General features: G+C 35.0%; 1 protein-coding gene across 4 annotated transcripts; it reads left to right on the top strand.

Annotated features, from left to right (window-relative positions):
- Positions 1-7,214: 7,214 nt before the first annotated feature.
- On the top strand, positions 7,215-22,715 carry bnip2 (BCL2 interacting protein 2). 4 transcript variants are annotated; one of them, XM_059535594.1, is made up of 12 exons: positions 7,216-8,056; positions 12,974-13,069; positions 15,004-15,077; positions 15,189-15,374; positions 17,737-17,919; positions 18,406-18,508; positions 19,309-19,440; positions 20,115-20,201; positions 20,304-20,402; positions 20,675-20,710; positions 21,598-21,643; positions 22,277-22,715. In XM_059535594.1, the coding sequence occupies exons 1-11, from the start codon at positions 7,698-7,700 to the stop codon at positions 21,608-21,610; spliced, it is 1,368 nt and encodes a 455-aa protein (XP_059391577.1). In that variant the 5' UTR covers positions 7,216-7,697; the 3' UTR covers positions 21,611-21,643; positions 22,277-22,715. The 4 variants fall into 4 exon arrangements, with proteins under 4 accessions (XP_059391575.1, XP_059391577.1, XP_059391578.1 ...); XM_059535592.1 differs by lacking the exon at positions 21,598-21,643 and having other exon boundaries at positions 7,215-8,056; XM_059535595.1 differs by lacking the exon at positions 20,675-20,710.
- Positions 22,716-22,849: the final 134 nt, after the last annotated feature.

The raw sequence follows: 22,849 nt of genomic DNA, 5'->3' as shown, positions 1-22,849 counted from the left end.
ACTATTATAAAGACTTTTATATACTTTTGAATTAAATGGTTAAATGAATGATTCCATGGTTCATTCATAATACAGACACTCGCTTTGTTTCAGAAAGAATCAGGGTTTTAATCCAAATTATTAAATGAATTGATTGTAAAGACTGTCAGATTTTGTACTTTTGAACTAATTGGATAAATGAATGATTCAATGGTTTATACATAATAAAGTAACTTGCATTGCTCCTGAATGAATCAGTACTTTTGAATTGGTTAAATGACCGATTCGGTGGTTCATTCATGATACAGTCACTCGCTTTGTTCCAGAATGAATCAGGGTTTCAATGAATCATTCATAAAGACAGTCACATTTTGTCACCATATACTGGTGTAATGGTTTAACGCAGAGCATTGTTTAAGAACTTTTAAGAAAGTTTTTATAACCACAAATGTATGCTTTCAGATGAAATGCTAGTTGTTATATCATTACTGTCCATTCTTTTATAATGGCACTTATTGTAATGCTAGAAACAATCATTTATCACTTTATAAGGTACAAGACACAGTCCATTGTTCTCCATGCTGACCATACACTATCAGTTTAACCTTGAAGATGTGTCTAGGTGCCATCTTTCCCAGGCTTTTGCCCTGATCCCATTCATTATCACTCGCAGTGATCCCTCAGGTCACAGGGCAAGAGATTTTAATTACGGGGCCATAAATGGAAGAATTAATGTGTGCATTTAGAAAATGCTGAATGTGTGAAATGAAGTTTTGGGACAGCAAAGCTGCACCAGTCAGCTCTGGTCGTTAGTTTTGTAGAAGTGAAGCCAGGTCATCTATCTGGGCTGTGCGCAGCCGTCTTTAAGATGCAAACACTACTATTATTCTGCTTTACGGGCTTGTCTGAAAATACTACACTGTAACATGCAATGCCACACTTCACCTTAGTAGTAAAATCTGACTTAAGGTTTATATCCAGCCTGGGTTGTAAATTACAAGAAGATTCAGTGCTATGGTAAAACAAAACAATGTGGGATGTGAGACACTTGATCCTCGGCAGCCACCGTAACAGCACAGACCGTGACTCTTAATATAATAAAATAAACACCTGTAAATTAATTTACAGTCAAAACAGTTTAATCATATGGGTAATAGCATGGAGATAATCAAATTAAATGTAATAAAGCTATTCTTTATAAAGATGACATGTATTAGTGCTATTTTGATTCTGTTGTGAGAATTAATTAATTCATTAAATTTAATTATTGGTTATTCATCACAAATTCATTATAGCTGAACTCACTTAATTACTAATAAAAAAAAAAAAAAAAAATTAAAACATGCTTGCCATAAACTGAACATATAAATATCTTCTAATTTCATATAGAGTGGTGCATAAAAAAATCCACAATTTAGAAATAATATATAAATATTATATCTGATGCATGTTGTAGCATCATTTCCAAAACTATAAAATTGTAAAATGTCGTATTGCATTCTTTGACAAAAAAAATAATTTGTATATACAGTATATATGTGTGTGTGTGTGTGTGTAATCTCACATAATTTGATAAAGCTAAATAAACTGTGCATTTATTCAATTACTGTAAAAATGCTGTAATTAGCAAATTAATGAACAGTCAGCTGGGCATTATATAAAAATAACCTTAGTTTCGCAATAATGACCAGTTACACAACTTTACGTATTTTCCTTATATATAGTGTCAAAATGATGACAGAGTCAAAATGATCTGTTCTTTCCTAAAATCGAGCCTAGTATCCACAGATGAATGATTCCTGAAATAAGGATGGAGGATAAGCCGAGCTGTGTGTGCGCTTGAGGGCCCCGATTTTATGCGAGAACCATGACCACGCTAACAAAACGTGAAGGGCTGTCCTCCTCATGGGGCCGAGACGCCCACCGCGGCGTAGGGAAATAAACGCGCTCACTCCGGGCTGCCCTGCACATCAGTCACGGGGGTAATGATCTTCAACCGTGGACAGGGTTACAGCGACGGCTCCGATCGCTCTGTCTCATGGCCCCACCAGCAGCACGGGCCCCCAGATACAGCACACTGTCAGCAGAGAGACACGATCTGATGTATGGGCTGTGTAGGTCACTGAGATTAGTGTCACAACCTTCAATACGCTTTATAATAGAGTTTAACATGGGTGTCATTGTATTATTTTTGTCAAGGGCCAGTGCAGGACAGTTACATGCAATGATTAGTGTAAATAAATAAAAAATCTATCCAGGATGAGGATGATAAACTGTAAAGAGAGGCATTAAAATGTATTCCTGCTTCAGGAATGCCATCTGAAGCAACGAAAGAAAATATTTAAACTGAAAATGAACATCCAATCATTATTTACTCACGTTCATGTCTTTCCAAACCTGTATGACTTTATTTCTTTGGTGGAACACAAATGGAGATGTTGTGAGAAATGTTCCCGCTGCTCTTTTCCATATAATCAAATAGGATGGGGACTAGATGGAGCTTCGAAAAGGACAAAAAAAGCTGCATAAAGGAAGTCAGTACAACTCAATTGCCGTATCACACACTTGGAGAGCTCCTCCACTCAATTATTTTGTAGTATGGTAATTAACCAATTCACTATGCATGGACAATTCTCAAAGGCGTCTTTGAACTAATTGTTCTCATTGACTCTATTAATTATTTGTTTGCTGATTTAATTATTTTCAGATCTGGAAAAATGGAAATTAAACAAGAGGCCAATGAGTGTTGCCAGAAAATAAAAACAACAATACAAATACAATACAAAACTCTTTTTAAAAAGAAAAAATACTACATAAAAACATGTATAGATTTCTATTTGATTGCCAATATCTTATACTATAGGATATAAAATAGCGCCACATCAATCTTTGAGTTAAAAGAATGAGAAAATATGTTACATACAGAAAATTAATTTACTTGAAATACTGTTTATTAAATAGGCTACTATATATGCTCAATTTAGTCCAAACTAAGAAAAAGAAAGAAAAAAACTGCATTGCAGTAAATGTACTTATTCAGTTTTGATTACATCTATTTATTCATCCCATTCCAGTTGGGCTCCTCACAATATTGTATATTGTATGTGAAATATATTGTATTTCCAAATATTGTTCTGAATTTCATATAAAACAAGGTTATTGGTATATGTTTTACATGAAGATACTATTCCAGTTTTTCTACTCTATGAATTTGAATTCTGCTTTGTGAAATTTACTACCAAATCATAAAAAATATGTGTGCTGCAATTATTAAAAATATATTAAATACAACAAAAAAAGTTCATTTTCCCAATCCAGCATATGTCATGTTAATAATTTTGCATATTATTTGATTTATATGTATTGTAATACTAAAATATTAAAACCAAAGTTTGATTATAACAACATTTTTGCATGATAAACAGTCGGCATTGTGATTTTCAATGCGAAATCTGGGGCCTAAAACTTTGTCAATGAATAGGAATTCTTACACTGATCCTGCTTAAAATCTGTCCTTTAATCTGGAAATACAGTCAAAACATTCTTAACATGTTCTGATCTCTGGTTCCTGGTTTTTATTTCTCCTTTTCAGACAGAGGCATAAAGCATCATCTCAATGCCAGCTTGTAGCTACCAGACCGGTCACAGACACATTAAATCGTGACTAGCCCGTGGCACCCATCCAACCACTCTCAACAAAAAGCTAACATTCCCCTGCAACGTGCCAGCCCACGCACACTGACCGTGCCCCCGTAACGACCGGCATATGGAAAACAAATTGCCGAGGCCGGGATCAGACGCCACGCGGATGTTTAAGGCCTCGTGGCAGCCCACCCGACAACTCCCACTATTATTTATCATGCTGTTTTAAATGTTTTTCTCACTTGTTTCACCTAAATATTTCATAATCCCTTAAATATTCATTTAACTTCTTCTGCTTTTGAATTTTTTACCATCGTGCGCGTCTTTCTCGGGCTCAGCAATCATAAATAATTATGCATGCGCTCAGAGACAGACTGCATAAATCATGCACCAGAATTCTTTTTTGTCTTTTCTCATTAACACGTGTACTTCAACTAGCCTAAATACTTCCCACTGCCCCACTTGTGGAAATTGGATGCCCAATCCAGTAATATCATCGCTGCCTCTTGATTATTGCACCAATTGTGTTACCTACCTTTCTGGTCATCTTGAATGATGCTTTGTTAGTGCGACCGTTTTAAACTCTCGCTAACTTGTAAACATTCAGCCAATTATCTTTTCTGGAAACCAAAGCGCTGGGTTCCTCGCCCTGAGTGGCTCTTTCACGCGAGCCGGAGCAGGGAAATATGTTTGCTTAATAGCTTCCTTGTTATGTCCTCATAAATTAAGAAGTCACTTCATCTCAACGCGCTCCACAAGAGGCAAAAAAAACATCAAACATCTCGGCGCGGAACTCGCGCTCCGACGCGGGAAAAAGAAAGTTTGCTTTTGAAACATTCACAACACCGGCGGAGAGAAAGCGAATCAGATACTCAGCCCGGATCACACACAGGTCTCCAAATGTTTGAGGAGGTTATTTGTGAGGAACGAGTGTATTTGAGCTCATTTGCATACAAGCAAATCAATATTTTATTCTTCCTCCGAGTCGCTGCACTGTTTTTACTCCTGTCACACAGATACCTCAGACATTTGTTTTAATATCGTACAACAAACATTTAATAATTAGAAAGCAACCTGTTTAATGAGTTATTAAGCAAATTGACTCTAGTTAATGAGAAACCCAGGACTAGTGTGTCCAGATTTTGTGCACATCAAAGTCAGCATCTGGTCTGTGTTTGTGTATAACGCCTGAACGCAGCCTCGGCAAACATCTCAGCAAGCAGAGACTAAAAGATACTGTAAACTTTGAATATTGTGGGATTATCTGTTACTTAACGAGGCCGTTCGATCAGACAGAGCAAATAGCAGTATGTTAATTAGTGATTATACTCAATGATCCTGAGCACACATCTCAGATATCTGGTTCACATGTATCAGTCTCCTATAGCCAGAAGCAATTAGACACATGCATTCAAATCCAGATAAAGCATCTTAATGTGCACGCTGCACTGAAATCAGTGCAATTCATCTAAACATCGTTGCATTTTACAATGCATTTCGGATTTATTTTAAAGGTATGCATGTGCAAATCTATAAGCCCTGTATATTTTCTTTGTTCTGTCACAAAATTAGTGAAAGCTCAGAGTCCTGTTTCATTTGCATACACTAATTGCTGGTATGAAGTAACCTCATTTGATAATAAGACAAGACTAATAAATCACGGACTTCATCATTAAACGAATCACTTCCTGGGGGAATTTTGATTGTTTTATCTAATTGTTTAAAATAAGACTAAAAGCTAGAATATTTCTACACCTGCCACTTATCTGTGAATATAATTATTCATAAATGACTTACATAATAATAATAAGTTGATAATAAAAGTATTTGATTTGAGGGTGTTAATAATTGCTTGTTTTTACATTGGAGATTTTGAAAAAAAAAAATATATTGTTTATGAAATATTTTGACATTTATTTCGACATTTCAAAATCATTCCGGAGATTTTCATCTCTCTCTCATACACAGCATATTTTTAAACTAGTGTGTTAAAATTTAAGCCCACAGCAACAAAGCCTGAAGAACTGCCTGTTTTATTATGTATTTTCATTTTTCATTTTTAAGAATGAAAATCTGTAAACATTTTATTATGCTATAATTATAGGCATTGCATTAATTTAGCATTGCTTTTCAAATCTCTCTCTCTCTCTCTCTCTTTCTCCCTCTCTATCTATTCATCTATATACCTGCTTTAGACATCTTAGATTTGCATTCTGCATCATAAAATCAGTAACTTACCATAAGCACTAAGCAGGTGTATTGTAGTAATCAATAGTAATAATCAAGTAAATACAGTCTTATAAATATTGATTTGTGGAGAAAAAAACTTCCATGCACCACCATATTTTTGAATATAAAAACATTAAACAAAACAAAACAAAAAAAATCGTTGTGACTTCATTATTGACACTGAATCACTAATCTTCAGTTATTGGGGAGGTCCTTCTATTCTGAGATTAATTACAGCAAGAGAGTTAATAGTGTTCTGTCGCCACCTAGTGTAGTGAATAGATCAAAACGTGACAGCCATCCATCAGGTCAGAATATATACTGTTGGTTGCATATATTGATGTTTCCTTAAATATGGACACTGTTAAAAATAATAATAATAATTTGTCTGCTAACAATATGCAACAGTCGATATAACATGCATCACAAAATAATTAAGTCACTGCCATTTTTCATAACAAAAAATATTTTCTTCTTTGTCATTTCCATTACAAATCAAATTATGTATCGAGAATATTGTTCTCCTTAGAATTTCGGGAAGGGAAGTCTTACTAAGGCTGATTTTTATGACTAGCATTCTGTAATATAGGACTACTTAGTAAACTTAACTAATACACGTCCTTCCAAAATTTGGCAAAATGGAATAAATATTCTGTCTAAATATTTATATTGAATTTATTTATTATTTATTATGGGCATGGAATATTCTATTGGCATGGAAGGCGTGGAAAACTGTTTAATGTGACCTCCATACAGTATTATTTTAGTGTCTTTTAGATATTGTTTTTTTTTTTTTTTATATTTTAGATTTTTCTCTTTTAATTTTAAAGTTTTATTAATTTTGTGTATTAATTTTATTAGTTTTTTTTTAATGTCTGTATCGTTTTCTTCATTTTTATTTCAGTTGTAGTTTGAGTTACATCAAGATAAATTAAATGTAAATGACAAATGTTGCCCTGTCAGCTATCAGAAATAAATAAGCTTAAGTTTGTATATATTCTTTTATTTTCAGACACATTTACTTTATCTCAAATAATGAGCTCTTTATTTGTTTGTATTAGTTTTAGTTAAATATATTAACCCCGCCATAATAAAAAATACGTTTTAAAAGTATTTAAATACATTTAAACACAAATTGAATCTCACATCCCTCATTTATCTAATAAACAACCACTAAAACATTTCCACTTTAAAAAATCTAAAGTAAGAAATACGTTCTTGTCAATGTACTCTTACCATTAACCTGGCACTAATATGTACTTCAATCTTAACATCAAACATCCGAATGGTCATTCGTGACTTTTAATAAACAACCCGGGAGACTTTTATTTTGAATGCGATCAATATTGTGCCCGGATGTTGTGTGCTATTGAGTCAGACTTCACTTTAATTTACCCGACGCTTCCAAAAGAAGAATGATGAGATGAGATGAGATGGGTCTACGGAGTTTGTCAGCTATTAATACCGTCCTCTAAACTGCTATCGACCGGTTTAAACGCTTTACTATGATCGACACGCATTTCTCAACGTTATATGTGTTTAACTGACAGCAACCTTGCTGTTAGAAGGAAACAGGAGAGGAAAGCGTCCGACTGCGCACTGCTGGCCCTCTAAACACACTCTCATCGGGGACTTCACTTAAAAGGGCAAGATTGTTTTGCAACAAACCTGATATAGCTACACCAATGCTTGCATTTTAAACACACAGTCTGTTATAAATATTAACATTAATCAGATATATCAAAGACTATGTGAAGTCGATGTTGATTGAATATCACGGTTTGTTTTTCGTGCAAACGCTTGTTTTCTTGCATTTCTGCTGATCGATTGTCATCGATCACACGTCGATGATGGCCACAGATGCAATAGCGACTGGAGAAGTCTCAAACCAGAGAGACTCGAGCGATCTGAACGCCAACAGAAGTAACCCCGAGTCAGACACACCCAGCCGGACATCTGAGACGCAAGAAAACAGAAACATAACTAGCCCGTTATCGTTATCATCCCCATCGGTTCACTCCGTGGAAGATCCACCTCAGGACTCCAGAGCAAGGGATGATCCGCTGGAGAACGGAGACCTTCCGGTCCGAACAGGAGACACGCCGCAGGAAGAGACTCCAGACAATAGACAGAAACAAGGCGTGAGGACTTCAACTCCTGTGAGAGAGCCGCACACACTCTCCTCTCCTGAAGAACACAACGGAAGGTAACGGGGACACTTTCTTGTGTCTCGAAAACAAACTATGCTTTAGGACTATCACTTTAACATTCCTTGAACATGCTACACTTTGGTCTCCCATGACTGCTTTTGGTCTGATGGACTATAAATCTGACAACACGAAATTAGCAGCAAGAAAAACTTTAACTAAATCAAACGTTTGTCTCTCCTTAAAGGAATAGTTCAGGCAAAAATGAACATTTACTCACACTCAGGCCATCCAATATGTAGATGAGTTTGTTTGTTCATTTGAATAGATTTGGAGAAGTTTAGCATCACTCGCTCTTCGGTGCAGTGAATGGGTGTTTTAATCAAATAGTTCACTCAAAAATCGAAATTTGCTAAGAAATGACTTGCCTTAAGGTCTTCCAAGATGTAGATGAGTTTGTTTCTTCATCAGAACAGATTTGGAGTAATGTAACATTACATCACTTGCTCACCAGTGGATCCTTTGCGGTGAATGGGTGCCGTCAGAATCAGAGTCCAAACAGTTGATAAAAACATCACAATAATCCACACCATTCCAGTACATCATTTAAAAAGTGAAAATCTGCATGTTTAAAAAAACAAAAAAACAATCCATCGTTAAGATCCATTCTACCTCCGAGGTCTTCCCCCTTTCGACTGTATCAACAGTTAAAATCATACTACAATATAGTTATTTTGATCTAATCAATTGACATTCATTTCATTATAATGTTTATGACTGAAAATGCGGTATCTAGTAGTGTCTCACGTTTTACTCCACCCTGTTATTATATCTTTTTTTCTCTTATAAAAAATTAACATTATTAAAAATTTTGATTTAGTGGAAGTAAAATCATTTGACACTTTCTACCACATGAAGGGGTGCCAAATAAATTAACTTTGTCTAAATTTTTGCACACTGACTGCATCAAACTGAGCCGGTCAACCCTGTTACTAAAGTTATTACAAGAAAAATGTATTATTCAAAACTCTGAAGAGTTAAAGGTCCCATTTTTCATGCCTTTTTGAAGCTTTGTGTTTACAGTGTGCAATATAACATGTTCATGTTTCGCGTGTAAAAACACAGTATTTTTCACACAATTCACCTATCTGTATACCGCTGTTTTCACTGTCATAAAAACGGGATGATGTCTTTCCTTGTTCTATAAAGTCCCTCCTTCAGAAATACGTAACGAGCTCTGATTGTGCCAGCGGTTCCTGTGTTGTGATTCGACAGCAGCTGAGCGCACGCGGCCCTCCTGGAAACGCGATTGGGCTAGTTTTGAGAAGGAAGTGGGCAGGATTTGTTTTGAAAACCTGGCAATCCTGATCTGAACGCACGTGCTGGAGATGTACTTTAAATAACAGAACGCCTTTAATGACGAAATGTCCATGAAAATCGCATTTGATTTTTTTTGCACAGCCCTAACATCTAGTTAACAAAGCTAAACAGCGTTGCCCTTTGTGTAATAAGTTACAGAAACTGTTAAACGCACAAACTTAAATAATAAAATACATTTACCGGTTGTGGTCCATAAACAACACCTTCTCCAGACAAAGAGGGAACTGCTCCATCTTTCAGGAATAATCTTTGTGCGAATCCGGCATTAAACTGATAACTGAGATTGAGGAAGCTCGCTGTCTTCAGCAAAATGTGCTGCACATAGTATTACATGTGGATTATAATTTTCGGGAACTGCGTTAAACATAAATTGTAACCATTGATCTCTAAGTACAGCATCCATGGGAAGCCCAAACAAAGATGACTGGACTCCGAGATGAAAATAACAGCGTTTCGAAAGACATGGCGACAAACACAAACGCAACTCTTCCTCTGCTCCGTCGGAGCGCAACAAGACCACGCCCCCTTTTTTGTGTATTCATGTGAGCGGAGGTTAGTCAAAAACTGTTCTAGTGACGTCATTACTGCAGGAACTAGAGGGATGTAGTCCAAACTGGTTGTTCGTTGTTGGCGAATTCTGTTAAATAAAATATCTCGCTTGGCATTGAACTTTGAGCTTTAGAATTTTACAGATATAATTTATACTCTAACAACAACATTACACACTAACTAAAGTTTGAAACATGGGATCACGAAGAACGGGACCTTTAAATCTAAAACAATTTTCTTTAACTGAAATAAAGATGAAATAAACTAAAATATAAATAATAGATTAAAAATTTGAATGTAGAAATTTAAAATTAGAGATGTCGTCTTGACAATTAACTTATAATAAGTTTAGCTAGTTGAAGTACTAAATTTAAAAAACAGAAAATAAAGCAAAATAGAAAAATTTGAAACAAACTAATCAAAGTGACGAAAGCAAGTAACAACAAACTTAAAAATAAAAAAAAGCTACTTTGAAATCTTGATACATGCTATGATAGTATGAAAAAGATACTAAAAGAACACATTTTGATGATTTATTCTGGTTGATTTTAATATTAATCTAATGTCAACTGCTGGAAAATTGCAAAGTCACAAATCGAGTGTTTTTTTAGGCACATACCAAATGGTGCTAACAGTGTATTATTATATAATGCGGTTATTGTCACTTAAAGTAGGTGTGGTGGTGACATGCAAAACATACGCCTGTAGGTAATGCATTCATAACAGTGTCTAGGTGTGTACAGTCTATTCAGTCATATGCTTAGTCTCAGGCGTGTACATAGTTACTGTAAAAATAATAATAATAATAATAATTCTCTGTGTGCAACTTTATTTGGTACATTAATCCGAGTCCAAGTCTATGATTCTGCTTCATAATGACAGGTTTAAGAGTTTGAATCCTTTACTTAAAATATCATTCAGAATCTCAGAAATATGTCACCCAAGATTGAAAATTGTTGTTTATGTTTAGTGAAAGTCAGTGGATTTTAAAGTTCTTTTGGACCCCATTGACTTTCATTGTATGGCCAAAAACAGTTAAAACATCCTTCAAAAGATCTTCTTTTGTGTTCATTTATTTATGCAATACTTTAGCAAAGAAACATGCTGTGTTGTGTCCCATGACACGACAGTGTGAACTGTTGCAGATCTCTTGTAGGAGGGTGGCATAAAGAGCGGGAGACTTTCCTCCTGGAGGAGTATGAGGGATACCACATGGATGGCATTGCAATTAGCTCCCGTCCTCAGTTAACCAGTGTCTCACATCTGAGCGCCAGCCTCTCTTTGAAATGACTAAACAGCTGGTGGATGAATGACTCTTTTGCTGAGCCTTATATATTAAAATCAGAAGACAAAACAGCCTGTACACACAAAACACACGCCAATAACCGGTTGATGGGAATACAAGATATTTTTAGATTATGAAAGCCAAATTTACTTAGAAACTTAATTGAATGTGATGTAGGGCGTTTGACTGTGTTCACAGTAATTTGCATGCATACTGCTATTTTTACAGGATGCAGTATTAATATTGTGTAATATGTAAATGCATATATATATATATATATATATGCATTTACCAAAATATGCAGTTGAGTGCACTACATAGAATACTGTATCCCAGCTTGCAATACACTCAATATTATATTGTTTTTTTCTGTGAAAAATAAACACTAACATTAATTTGAATATTTTTAAGTATTACAATTAATGAAAATAATTTTTATTTTATGTTAAGACTTTACAGTGAGGTTCTATAAGTTATTATTAATGAACAACATTTTACAACATTTATTAATCTAGGTTAAATCTATGTACATTAGTACATTTTTAACATTAGATTAATATTATATTCAAAGCTAAAATATTATATAAATAATATTAAAACAACACGCTACTAGGGCTGCACAAATCAATCAAATTTCTAATCACAATTACAATTATGGATGCCACAATTATGTAATTGTTCAAAGCAGCAATTAATCCTCCAAAGTCCACTTATGTTATTCTGCACGCATAAGATGCATTTTGTTTTCTTTCTACAGGTTATCTTAAAGGTTTTTCCCATTATGTTTATTTTAGTTTTAGCATAACATTATAATTCCGTTCATATTTTTACTTTTTTATAATTTAAAGAAACCAATCTGATGAATAGTTTACATATGAGGTTTAATACTATAGAAAAGCTTATAAAGTTATATAAAAGTTGTTCATTTAGAGTGTTTTCATCTTGTTTATGTTTATATAAAAATACGGCATGCAGTTGCATCAAACAATGTTATAATTTATAATGTTATAACTTATAAACATCATTCGATGTGAAATGAGCTACTCCCATTTGCATCCCAGTCTGTTAGTATTCCAGTCTGAACATGAGGATGAAGCTCATGAGAATGAATTCGGTTTTCTGTAGTTTGTGCTCTTTAGTTACAGTCAGAATTACAGATATTCAAACATTGGATCTAGTGTTTAGTAATACTTTATTTGAGAAGCGTCGCACCCTACCAGTGATCTCACTGTGAAATGACTTTAGTTCTAGGAAGAAGGGCATCCTAATCTGCTGCATTTCTAAGAAATTAGAGCGGGTTTGTTCTCTACGCTGAAAATTTTGAACTTTGAACAGACTCCAAGAATTTCAGGCCTTTCCAGTCACCACCCAAATCTTTTCCCAAAGAAGGTGAAACTCTTTCGCCTACTTCCATTTATAAAAGAACTTATCTCGTATGTGACATAATTCAATGTGTATGAAGTCCTCAGGAGTTTACATGCTTTGTATTGGAGATTAACTCAACAAAGATGCCCACATGGATTTTTGTTCTTATGTCATAAACTGTGATATTCTGTGTCTTGATGTGCAGTGGTGGCATTAGGCAGTTTGAAGCTATTTCTCAGTTACTACAGAAGTTTGTAGCTCTGTGTTGAATCTTCTGGAATCTTTCTTTCAACTCAGAAGTATTGGGTTTTTTAGTGAGTGAATAACATGCTATGAACTAGGGCTGTTTTAACGCCAGAATGGCTCCCAAATGGTTCATTCTTTTTTTATCCTTCAGTTTTGAGCACCAGGAGTCAGTTGCTACCACAGAGGCGCGGCTGAGAATGGAAGGGGTGGAGCTAAAGGAGGAGTGGCAAGATGAGGACTTCCCCAGGTAGGCTGTTAAGATGTGTATATGAAAGTGGTGGGTGGTATGACCAAAATGGGTTTTTTTTTCTTCATGATATATATATTGCAAGATGCCTTACCATTTAAATGGATGGGGTCATTAAAGGGCACCTATTAGACCCTTTTTACAAGATGTAATATAATGTAATGATGAGAGCCAGTGTTCAACCGCTGAGGGAGAAAACTATGGCAATGCAGGACTGTCAATCAAAGACTGTGGGTGAGGCCTAAACAACGTGATGTCATATTGCTTAGAGAATCAAAACGGTGATTTGGTTTAATGGGGTTTAAAATAAGGAGTGGGTGGATTTTTATCATTGTAGGGTGGTTTTGTTCAACCTGCCAACACACATTTATGTCCAAACTCTGTGTAAAAGTAGATTTTGCATTATAGGAGGCCTTTAAGATTTGAAGAAAATAGTTTTGTTCAGCCAGGACGCATTAAACTTACCAAAAAGTAAAATCAGAGACGTTTACATTCGCACGAATTGCTATTTCAAATAAATGTTGTTTTATTGAACTTTTTTTTTCAAAGAATCCTGAAAAATACTTTCCATGTTTTCCACAAAAATATTATTTATTGATGTTTTCAACATCGATATAATAGAAAAATCACCATATTAGAATGATTTCTGAAGGATTATGTGACACTGAAGACTGGAATGATGGTGAAAATTCAGCTTTGTATGACAAGAATACTGGTAAATTGCATTTTGAAATATGTGTTTTTTTAAGCTGTAATAATATTTCACAATATTGCTGTTTTTATTGTATTTTTGATCAAATGAATGCAGAGCTGAGTTTGCAGCCTCCTAAAAATTTGTTATATTGCATAAATGGACAATAACGATATATAATATTATTTCGATATAAAATATATTTATAAATTATAGTTATTAATTGATAATTATTGCAGATTACACAATTAACAAATGAAAGATATTCCATCTCATTTGGTTTGATTTTTTTTCTTCTCATTTTCATTTGGAAATTAAAAAAATATCTGCACTCTAAATAATAATAATAATAATAATAATAATAATAAATTTGTTACATTTATGTAGCACTTTTTGTGGGTACTCAAAGAACCCAGTTAAAATCTTGGTTAAATAGCCTTTTTAATGTTAAAATTCATAGCAGGGGAGAAGAAAACCAAAATGGGTGCAAGAAAAGCTTCTCACCCAACTTGTTAATCAAAACAAGGATATAATCAAAGGAAAATTTGAGTTGGGAATGGGATAACCTCCAAAACCCCAAAAAGCTGCTTGGGAAAACATATATGTGCAGTGTTTCAAAAATGTTTACTTTTCGAGGAAGATTGCCGGCAAGAGCCATATTAGCCCTGCTTAAAATAAATAAAACAATATAAACCATACCAGAATTCTTTATGGTTTTACTGGTTATAATGGAAATTTTACTGGTTTTAAAGGTAAATGTAATGGTGCCTGTGGGTCTCTACTGGTAATTGGTTACGTTCTATAGGTGGCTTGTTAAAACCACTGAATCCTAATTCATTTTTTAATGGTTAAAAGTTGTGGTTTGTTTGTAATGTTTATAATGGTATTAGTAGAGGAAACCATTAGAATTTCTGTGATAGTGTGTATTGTTTTTTTTATGTTTTTTCAGCAGGTTGGATAGTTTGTGATTTGGTCTTAGCGACTTTGGAGTTTTCTTCCTTACTCCTAACATTTCACAGATTTAGGAGCTAGTTTTAGCACTAAAATGCTTTGTGAATTAACTCTTGGAGCAAACATTTAGGATTAACACGCCCATTATTTTTTAAGATTTTCTCCTAAATCGCCAAGTTATGAGCTACTTTTAGCCTTGAGATGTTGTGTGAATATGGGTCCTGGTTTAAATGATAGCAGATTCTAAATTATATTACGATAAGTTTCAAATGCATTTTATTTGGGTTGCCAGGCCACTCCCAGAAGAGGAAGATATGCATCTTGATGAGGAGCTTTTCACCAGGTCTTCTGGTGAAGGAGCACCTGGTAAGCCTTAATCATAGATATTCTCAAATATGGATTATGTAGAGACATCTATACATTTATCACTAGCTCAGGAAACATTATGAGCAATTAATATTTTTTTTGCAATGGCAGCTTCACAGTCTTATGGACTAAACAGTGCAAAGAAAACCAAAAAGAAGCTTTTGGCTCCGGACATTAGCCTAAACCTAGACCACAGTGAGGGTTCAGTCCTTTCAGATGAACTGGATGAGAGTACAGAACTGGACCTGGACGACATAGACACCCCTTCAGACAACAGCAATGAGTTTGAGTGGGAAGGTATGACTGTGGTTGAACCTTTACATGTTGATAGTTTAACATTGTTATCCTAACAGCAACTAATCTGCTTAATTAGTCATTGTGCAGCCATTCAAACTCATGTCTTTCTAGTCCTGAAGAAATGTTCCTTACTGACTAACATTAGAGATCTTTTCAGGGACCGGCTTTGTGTAACTTAGTTAAACAGTATTGTGTGTTCTTGTTTTGTTTTTCTGTCCCGCTGCTCTCTTCTCTCTTTCCTGGAAGGATTGTTTCTTCTCATTGGTTTGCGTCAGGCCGCTGGCCTGCGGTTAGTGGTAAGGTTACCCGACTGGATGTTTTACTCCCTGATCAAGTTCTACAGTATTGATTTCATTTCCTTTTTGTTATATCACCCTTTGGTGTGGTTTGATACAGCACAACAAATCAGATGTTATCCATTGTTTTTGTGTGGAGAATGTTGATGGTTGGATTTTGATTTGTGCATGGTTTTCCTTGAATCTCATCAGATCTGATCCTATTAATCAGCCTCATTTTGGTGTCCCGATCAATTTTTTTTATTTTATTTTTCAATGCTTGAAATCAATCGCTTTGAATTTAAAGGCAAAAGCAGCCTTCCATCGTGACAATTGCCATTTAAGCATTTGTTTAAAAAGCAAACCTATTATTTATTTATTTTTGACCTGCTTCAGTATATCTATTTTTTAGTACGTCTTTATCTATAATTTCATTATTGCTTGTTCTGCTGAAAGCATTTATGGAAAATGAAAATATACTTTCATTTCTTTTGAATCATGTTTGTCTCATGTAATTTAATGTAACGATAACTGCATTTCTTACATTTAAAATGTTTTAACTTTGTAGTTAAAATTATAATCAAGAACTTAACATGCTCTAGGATGTTAGCAGACACATTAAAATACTTTAAGATGAATTAATATATGACTCCTGAAAGTCCCTTATGAGTTTTATTATAGTAAAATAGTAACCCTTCTTTTTTGGCATATTGATTACCATTTGTATAACCGCAGATACTATGATCAAACTATGGTTAAGTGTAACAAAGCCAAGGTTAATTTGTAGTCAACATAGTTAAACTATATTAACAATGTTTTTGGGTTTTATTTGTAGTTAAACCATAGTTAATTTTCTTAAGGAAGTTTACTTTTTATTTCATAAATATTGTTATCTGAAAGTACACTTTTTATTTTCTTTTTTTTTAAACGCACTTTAAAGTTTTAAAGTACACTACAAATGCACATTCAGTATAATTAACTGCACTTTTCACAAGGGTTTTTACATCATGTATCTATAATGAGCTATTAAAATCTTATGTATGTATTGAAAACTAGCATGTGTGTAAGTAGGGTTGTATTAGCATTAGCTCTGTTCCAAAACCTAGCTAGCTGCCTTGCTGTCTGCTGTGTTATTTACTATCTACATAGGCAGGGACCTTCTAAGACATTATACCAATCAAATTTGTCTAATCTGAAGAGCTCAAAGAAGTTACCCACACTGGATTTCTATAATCTTACATTAGCATGTTGCCAAGCTAGCAGCTACATACTTTTAATTAATAAATTAAGAAAATACACTGCGCATACAAAAAATACTTGCAGTCATACTTCAATAAACATGTATATGACCTTAAATCTTCAATTTTGGTTCTATAATGCCATTGTTCCCAACCCTGGTCCTGGAGGCACCCCAACATTGTACACTTTTCATGTCTCCTTAATCAAACACCTAATTAAGGTCATCAGTCCAATTGGTAGAGACTCCAGGACCTGAAATTGGTATTTCCTACAAAGGAGACATGCAAAATGTGCAGTGTTGAGGTGCCTCCAGGACCAGTGTTGGGAACAATGCTCTAATGTAGTATGCGATTGTCTCATTGAAATAAATAATATTAATTATAAAAATGGATCAGCCTGGGATTTTTTGCCAAAAATCTACATACTTTGTGCTCAACACTCTCTTTGATATCGGACTTGTCATAAAGATGTACATATTATAAAGTATACTCCTCCTCTTTAATTTTTTTGTTTTTGTAGCTTTTTTTGTTTTACTCGTTTGTTTGGCTGCTTGTTTTGGCATACAGAAACCAGTACACAGAGTTTTAATCTGTACCTTGTTTTGTGCTCGTAGGAGTTTTGTAGTTGGGTTTGCTAAATCGAAAGACCACAGGACAAGTGTATTTATTCATTTAGTTTTATTTATTTATTTATTTATTTATTTTTTGGAGCTGTGAATCAGCAAAGCATCATTCCTGATCATATAAATGCACAAACAGTCACTGAACTGAACACTAAAAGAAAACAGTGCACATGCATTCAAAAATAACCATTATTAAATCAAATAAACCCTTTATTTCTCTTGTCAGATGACCTCCCGAAACCCAAAAACACGGACCTGCTGCATAAAGGAGTGGAGTCGGTGCAAGAGTTCACCAGCACGGAGGTACGGGAGGAGGGCCGTCGCTGGAGAGTCTTCCGCATCGGAGAACAGGAGCACCGGGTGGACATGAAGGCCATTGAGCCCTACAAGAGGGTTATCAGCCACGGAGGTCCGTGACCGCACCTTTCCACACAAATGTGTCCTGTCTGTTATCTACACAAGGATGTTTTCTGTTCTGTTCAGGAAGTGAACTTGTCAGTGGGTGAAACTGAAAACATTCAGAGCCGTTTTATGGTGTTTAGCTGCATTCTCATTCTCAAAATGGTGCTTTTGATCTTTTAGACCATTACTGTGGCATTTATTGTCATTTATAACACCACAGACCTTTTCCAGGTCATCTCTTAGTCAGAGGAGCCTGTTGCCATCTGTATTTCCTCTTTTTTCCACTTCCTCCCCCTCCCTTTTGCCATCTAACAGCTGTCGCTTTCATTCGGTATGCCTCTTGCATGCAGTTACAAAATGAACAGTTGCACAGACATAGAGCTGTTGATTCAGATGAATTGGATCAGTCAACTTGTGTAATTACTGTAAAAACACAGCTAAAGTTCACACGTTTGCCAGTAGCCACTTTTAAACATTGTTCCCCTTTTCTCAGGTTACTATGGTGATGGATTGAATGCCATAATCGTCTTCGCCGTTTGCTTTATGCCTGAGAGCAATCAACCGAATTACAGATACATCATGGACAATCTTTTCAAGTAAGTTCTAGGTGGCTGTTTTCACATGGTTTATTCTGGTCAACATCCCTTTAAAACAATAAGAGACATCCTGTAAAGCGATCTTACTGGAAAAATTTGGTGTAGAAACAATTTCTTTCAGAAATTGCTAGTTAATCCCTAATTAATTACAAAGAAACATCAAGTAACGCATTATTAGTATTAGTATTTTCTTGCAAAATGCAGTCCAATAATCAGCTTTTAAAGTTTTTACATTGCAATCCATTGCAGAATAGTCTCTGCAAAGTATTGCATAGACAGCACTGATGAAATTAAGGCACTTATTTTGTTGCTATTAAATGCTTCCAAATCAATTTGTAAACAGCTTTTCAATTTGGACTCATGAAAACGTGTGCACATTTTTAATCTGGTCAACAAAATGACAACAAAAAGTCACCCACATCTTGGAAATATCCTGGGGGTAAGCAGAAAAATATAACGTTTTCATTTTTGGGTGAACTATCCCTTTAACTAGCATGTCTAGCAGTCGCATTTACCATTGTTTGGTGAATTTGTATTTGTATATTTTTCGTGGGAAAATAGTCATTTCGACAAGAATGTGGAATTGTGTGTGAAGTGAAAGATTTCTTCCTCACGCAAATTCAATGCCAACAGAAAGTTGCTTGGTTTGAAAGCTAACTGCACTATTGACAATAGACAAGGGAATTTTTTGCCCCCAAATTTCTCTACTGTGGCCACACCTTAAGTTTGTTAGGACAAGTCCTCACCTGATGCCTCAAATCTTATGTGGTTTCACAACTAACATTTTGTGTGTCATTCAGGTATGTCATAGGAACTCTAGAGCTTCTTGTAGCTGAGAACTATATGATTGTATACCTGAATGGAGCCACTTCACGCCGAAGGATGCCAAGTGTGGGCTGGCTTAGAAAATGCTATCAGCAAATAGATCGAAGGTGAGAATCTCATTGCCAGTATTAACTATCACACTTAATTTTTGAGTGAACTGTCCCTTTAAATTGCTCATTCTGTTTTTATCTTCAACTTCATTTTGTTCCAACCCCAAATAACCCAGAAAAGCAATTTCAAACAAACAGATGTTAAACTATCTATAATGTATGGGAACAAAACAAAGTACCGTATTTTACGGACTATAAGTCGCACTTTTTTTCATAGTTTGGCTGGTCCTGCGACTTATAGTCAGGTGCGACTTATTTATCAAAATTAATTTGACATGAACCAAGAGAAAACATTACCGTCTACAGCTGCGAGAGGGCGCTCTATGCTGCTCAGTGCTCCCGTAGTCTACCCCTGAGCAGCGTAGAGCGCCCTCTCGCGGCTGTAGACGGTAATGTTTTCTCTTGGTTCTTGGTTCTAAATAAATGCGACTTATAGTCCAGTGCGACTTATATATGTTTTTTTCCTCATCATGGCGTATTTTTGGACTGATGCGACTTATACTCTGGTGCGACTTATAGTCCGAAAAATACGGTAATAATAATAAATGTAAATCAAAATGCATTATATAAATCTATTTTGTGTATAGTTTTCTAAATAGTATTAATAGAAATATTTATTTTCAGTATAAATAAGTCTACATTTATGTTTGCACCACAATGTTCTGATACAGGTTAAGGAAGAATTTGAAGTCTTTGATAATAGTGCACCCATCTTGGTTTATTCGCACCCTCCTGGTCCTCACAAAACCTTTTATAAGGTCAGTCCTTTTCTAGTTACCTTCAGATATATTTTAATCTGAACTGAAGTCCTGCGATGACCTTATAAATGCATTATTCAATGTAACTTTTTCCAATTACAGCTCAAAATTTAGCCAGAAAATTAAGTATGTGTTCAGCCTGACAGACCTGGCTGAGCTTGTCCCAATGGAGTACGTTTCCATTCCAGACTGCATTAAACAGTAAGTATCTCTTTATTATGCCCTACTGCTTCCTTTTTTTTTTTTTAAGCAGGAAATGATCAGTTTCTACTGTCCGTTCATAACTCTGTTTAGACAAGCTATGTTAAATGATTACCTTCCCTACTGAAGTTTCCATACTGTTCTCCTCTCTCAGCAGGATTTTAGCTTTGTAATTATTTTACCGAACGTCTGATATGCTCCCAAGTACTAGCTGCTGTTGGCTGTTCAGAAACTCTCTATGCCCTAACCCTTCTCCCTGCCTTTCCTCTAAGGTTTGACGAAGAAAAAAATAGGAAAAAACATAAAAGGTATCTGTATTTTCATTCCAGAGATCCCTGTCGTATCTCTGTTGACCTTGCCTGAATTGCACGAAACTAACAATTAATCATTTGGCTTTATTAAGTGCACACCTACACTTTGTCACTGGACCAGAAATTGCTTTTTTAGCTTCTTCTTTAATTGTCATCAAGATGCTTAATTTTTGTGTGCCATCTAACTATAATCATTTGTTATAAATGCAGCTGTTTTGCACTTTAACTCAATTGAGCACAATTTGTCACTTATTTCTAAAGCAAACATGCTCTGACTTGATCTAAAATTCCTGCATTGGCCTTTTATTATTAAATCTATTGAGGCGAGCAGTATTTCCTGACGTTTTTGTCCTGTCGCTATTGCCGTTTCAGTTTTCTTGCTGTTCACTATAAAAAATACAAAACATTCAAAGCAGTTAAAATGCAGGGAAATTTATTAATTATTTTTAAATAAAAAAAAATAAAAAAAATACATTTGTTTAATTTTATTTTATAAAATGTACAGAGGGGTTTAAAGGACTAGACAAGATTTTTTTAAAGGAAAAAACAGATTCTGCACTTTTTCTTTCCTATTTACTAAACACTTAATTTAAACTATGCAGATAATGTAACTTGTAATTAGTCATCCTGAATAAATTTTATATAAAAATATATATAAAAAAGACTGTTTTTTTTTATTTTTTGAATCTTGTTAGAACACTTATTTAGCTCTAATTCAATAAATCTCTTGCTTTTACCTCACATTTTTGAGTATGCAGTGAGTTTTACTCACTGATACTCCAGATCTGAATCATCCAGTAACTGTTATTAATTTCATTCAGGTTTTTGGCCAAATGCACAACTTTTGGCACAACTTGCTTGTGTTTTAAATGAACGTCTCACAGATTTAGATTCTGACGTTGTGTCCTCTGTTCTGCCGCTGTTAGTATGGTATGTACATAACCATGCTAGTAAAACAGACTTTATGGTGAAGGATGTGAACAGTAAAGTCATGGGTGGTTTACATTTATTTATTTTTTTCAAATGCATGCCTGGCCAATGCACATACTTACTGCTCACTGCATGTCCAACCCTACATGTGACAAAATGCATTGTGTAAACCTCACAGCGGTGATCACACGGGACAAGATGGAGCATTACTGTTTTCCACACATAAAACACTCCATAGCAACTTCCTTGTGCACAAGCTTCAGTTAAATTTTCTTCAGGAAATTTATACAGTGCCAGTTTGTACAATAAACAATGCAGAATCAACTGACTTAAGTTCTACATTCATTGATTTAAATGATCTTTTTGCTTGTGTTTGTATAACGATGTTTTTAACCTCAATCAAAAAGTTGCCTTGACTAAACCTTTGAGTGTAATGTCATGAGATCTTTCTGTGTATTGATTTGTGTATAAACGGCTGTTGTTCCCTTTCAGTCGGTCACATCGGATGACCGACGAATTGGGACGTGACATCTCTGAGGGTTACAATATGTAACCAAGACGTTTTTTAATCAAATTGAACTGTTTGTATTGATTTGGTTCTGATTCCTATTATAATTTGTTCTCCCAATTTAGGATCGACCAGGACGTGCATGGAAAGGTGGAGATAGCCACTGCTGCAGTGTCAGAGTGAGTCGAAGAGAGAAACTGGAAGAATCAACGAATGTGCTGGGTTTCTTTTAACTGGAGAACGCAAGATATTGATGTCAGAAAAGTGCCTTTTAAAGGAGTAGTTAATCACAAAATGAAAATTCAGTCATTGTTTACGCTCTCTCGTGTCATTCCAAACACGTGACTTTTTTTTTCTGTGTGGCACAAAAGAGGATATTTAGCAGAATGTCCAAGCTGCTCTTTTTGATATTCGTGCTCCCCATTCACTTTCATTGAATGGAAAAGAGGAGCTTTTGTGCTCCTAACAAGAGTCATATAGATTTGGAACGACGTGAGGGTGAGTAAATAATGACAGAATTTTCATTCGTGGGTGAGCTGTCCCTTTAAAGTTTTTTCTCCCGGTTGCATTTGTGTGCCAAACACTTGTCAGATGGCATCTGATTTCTGCTTTAAACATTTTAATAACATTTTATATGTATAATTTCAATAAGTAGATACTGTCAACACGTTCTAGTTCCAGTTGTATCTTGCTCTTAG

Source organism: Carassius carassius, chromosome 43, assembly GCF_963082965.1.
Source record: "Carassius carassius chromosome 43, fCarCar2.1, whole genome shotgun sequence".
NCBI lineage: Eukaryota > Metazoa > Chordata > Actinopteri > Cypriniformes > Cyprinidae > Carassius > Carassius carassius.
The sequence above is the reverse complement of the archived record's forward strand: the minus strand, read 5'-3'. Positions and strand labels throughout refer to the sequence as shown.

What these genes read in the sequence shown, in the direction of transcription:
- bnip2 (XM_059535592.1), top strand. Translation starts at nt 7,698, where the DNA reads ATGATGGCCACAGATGCAATAGCGACTGGAGAAGTCTCAAACCAGAGA. An exon ending in TATCAGCAAATAGATCGAAG is followed by an intron (nt 19,441 to 20,114) that starts GTGAGAATCTCA and finishes GTTCTGATACAG; the next exon opens with GTTAAGGAAGAATTTGAAGT. An exon ending in CTCACAAAACCTTTTATAAG is followed by an intron (nt 20,202 to 20,303) that starts GTCAGTCCTTTT and finishes TTCCAATTACAG; the next exon opens with CTCAAAATTTAGCCAGAAAA.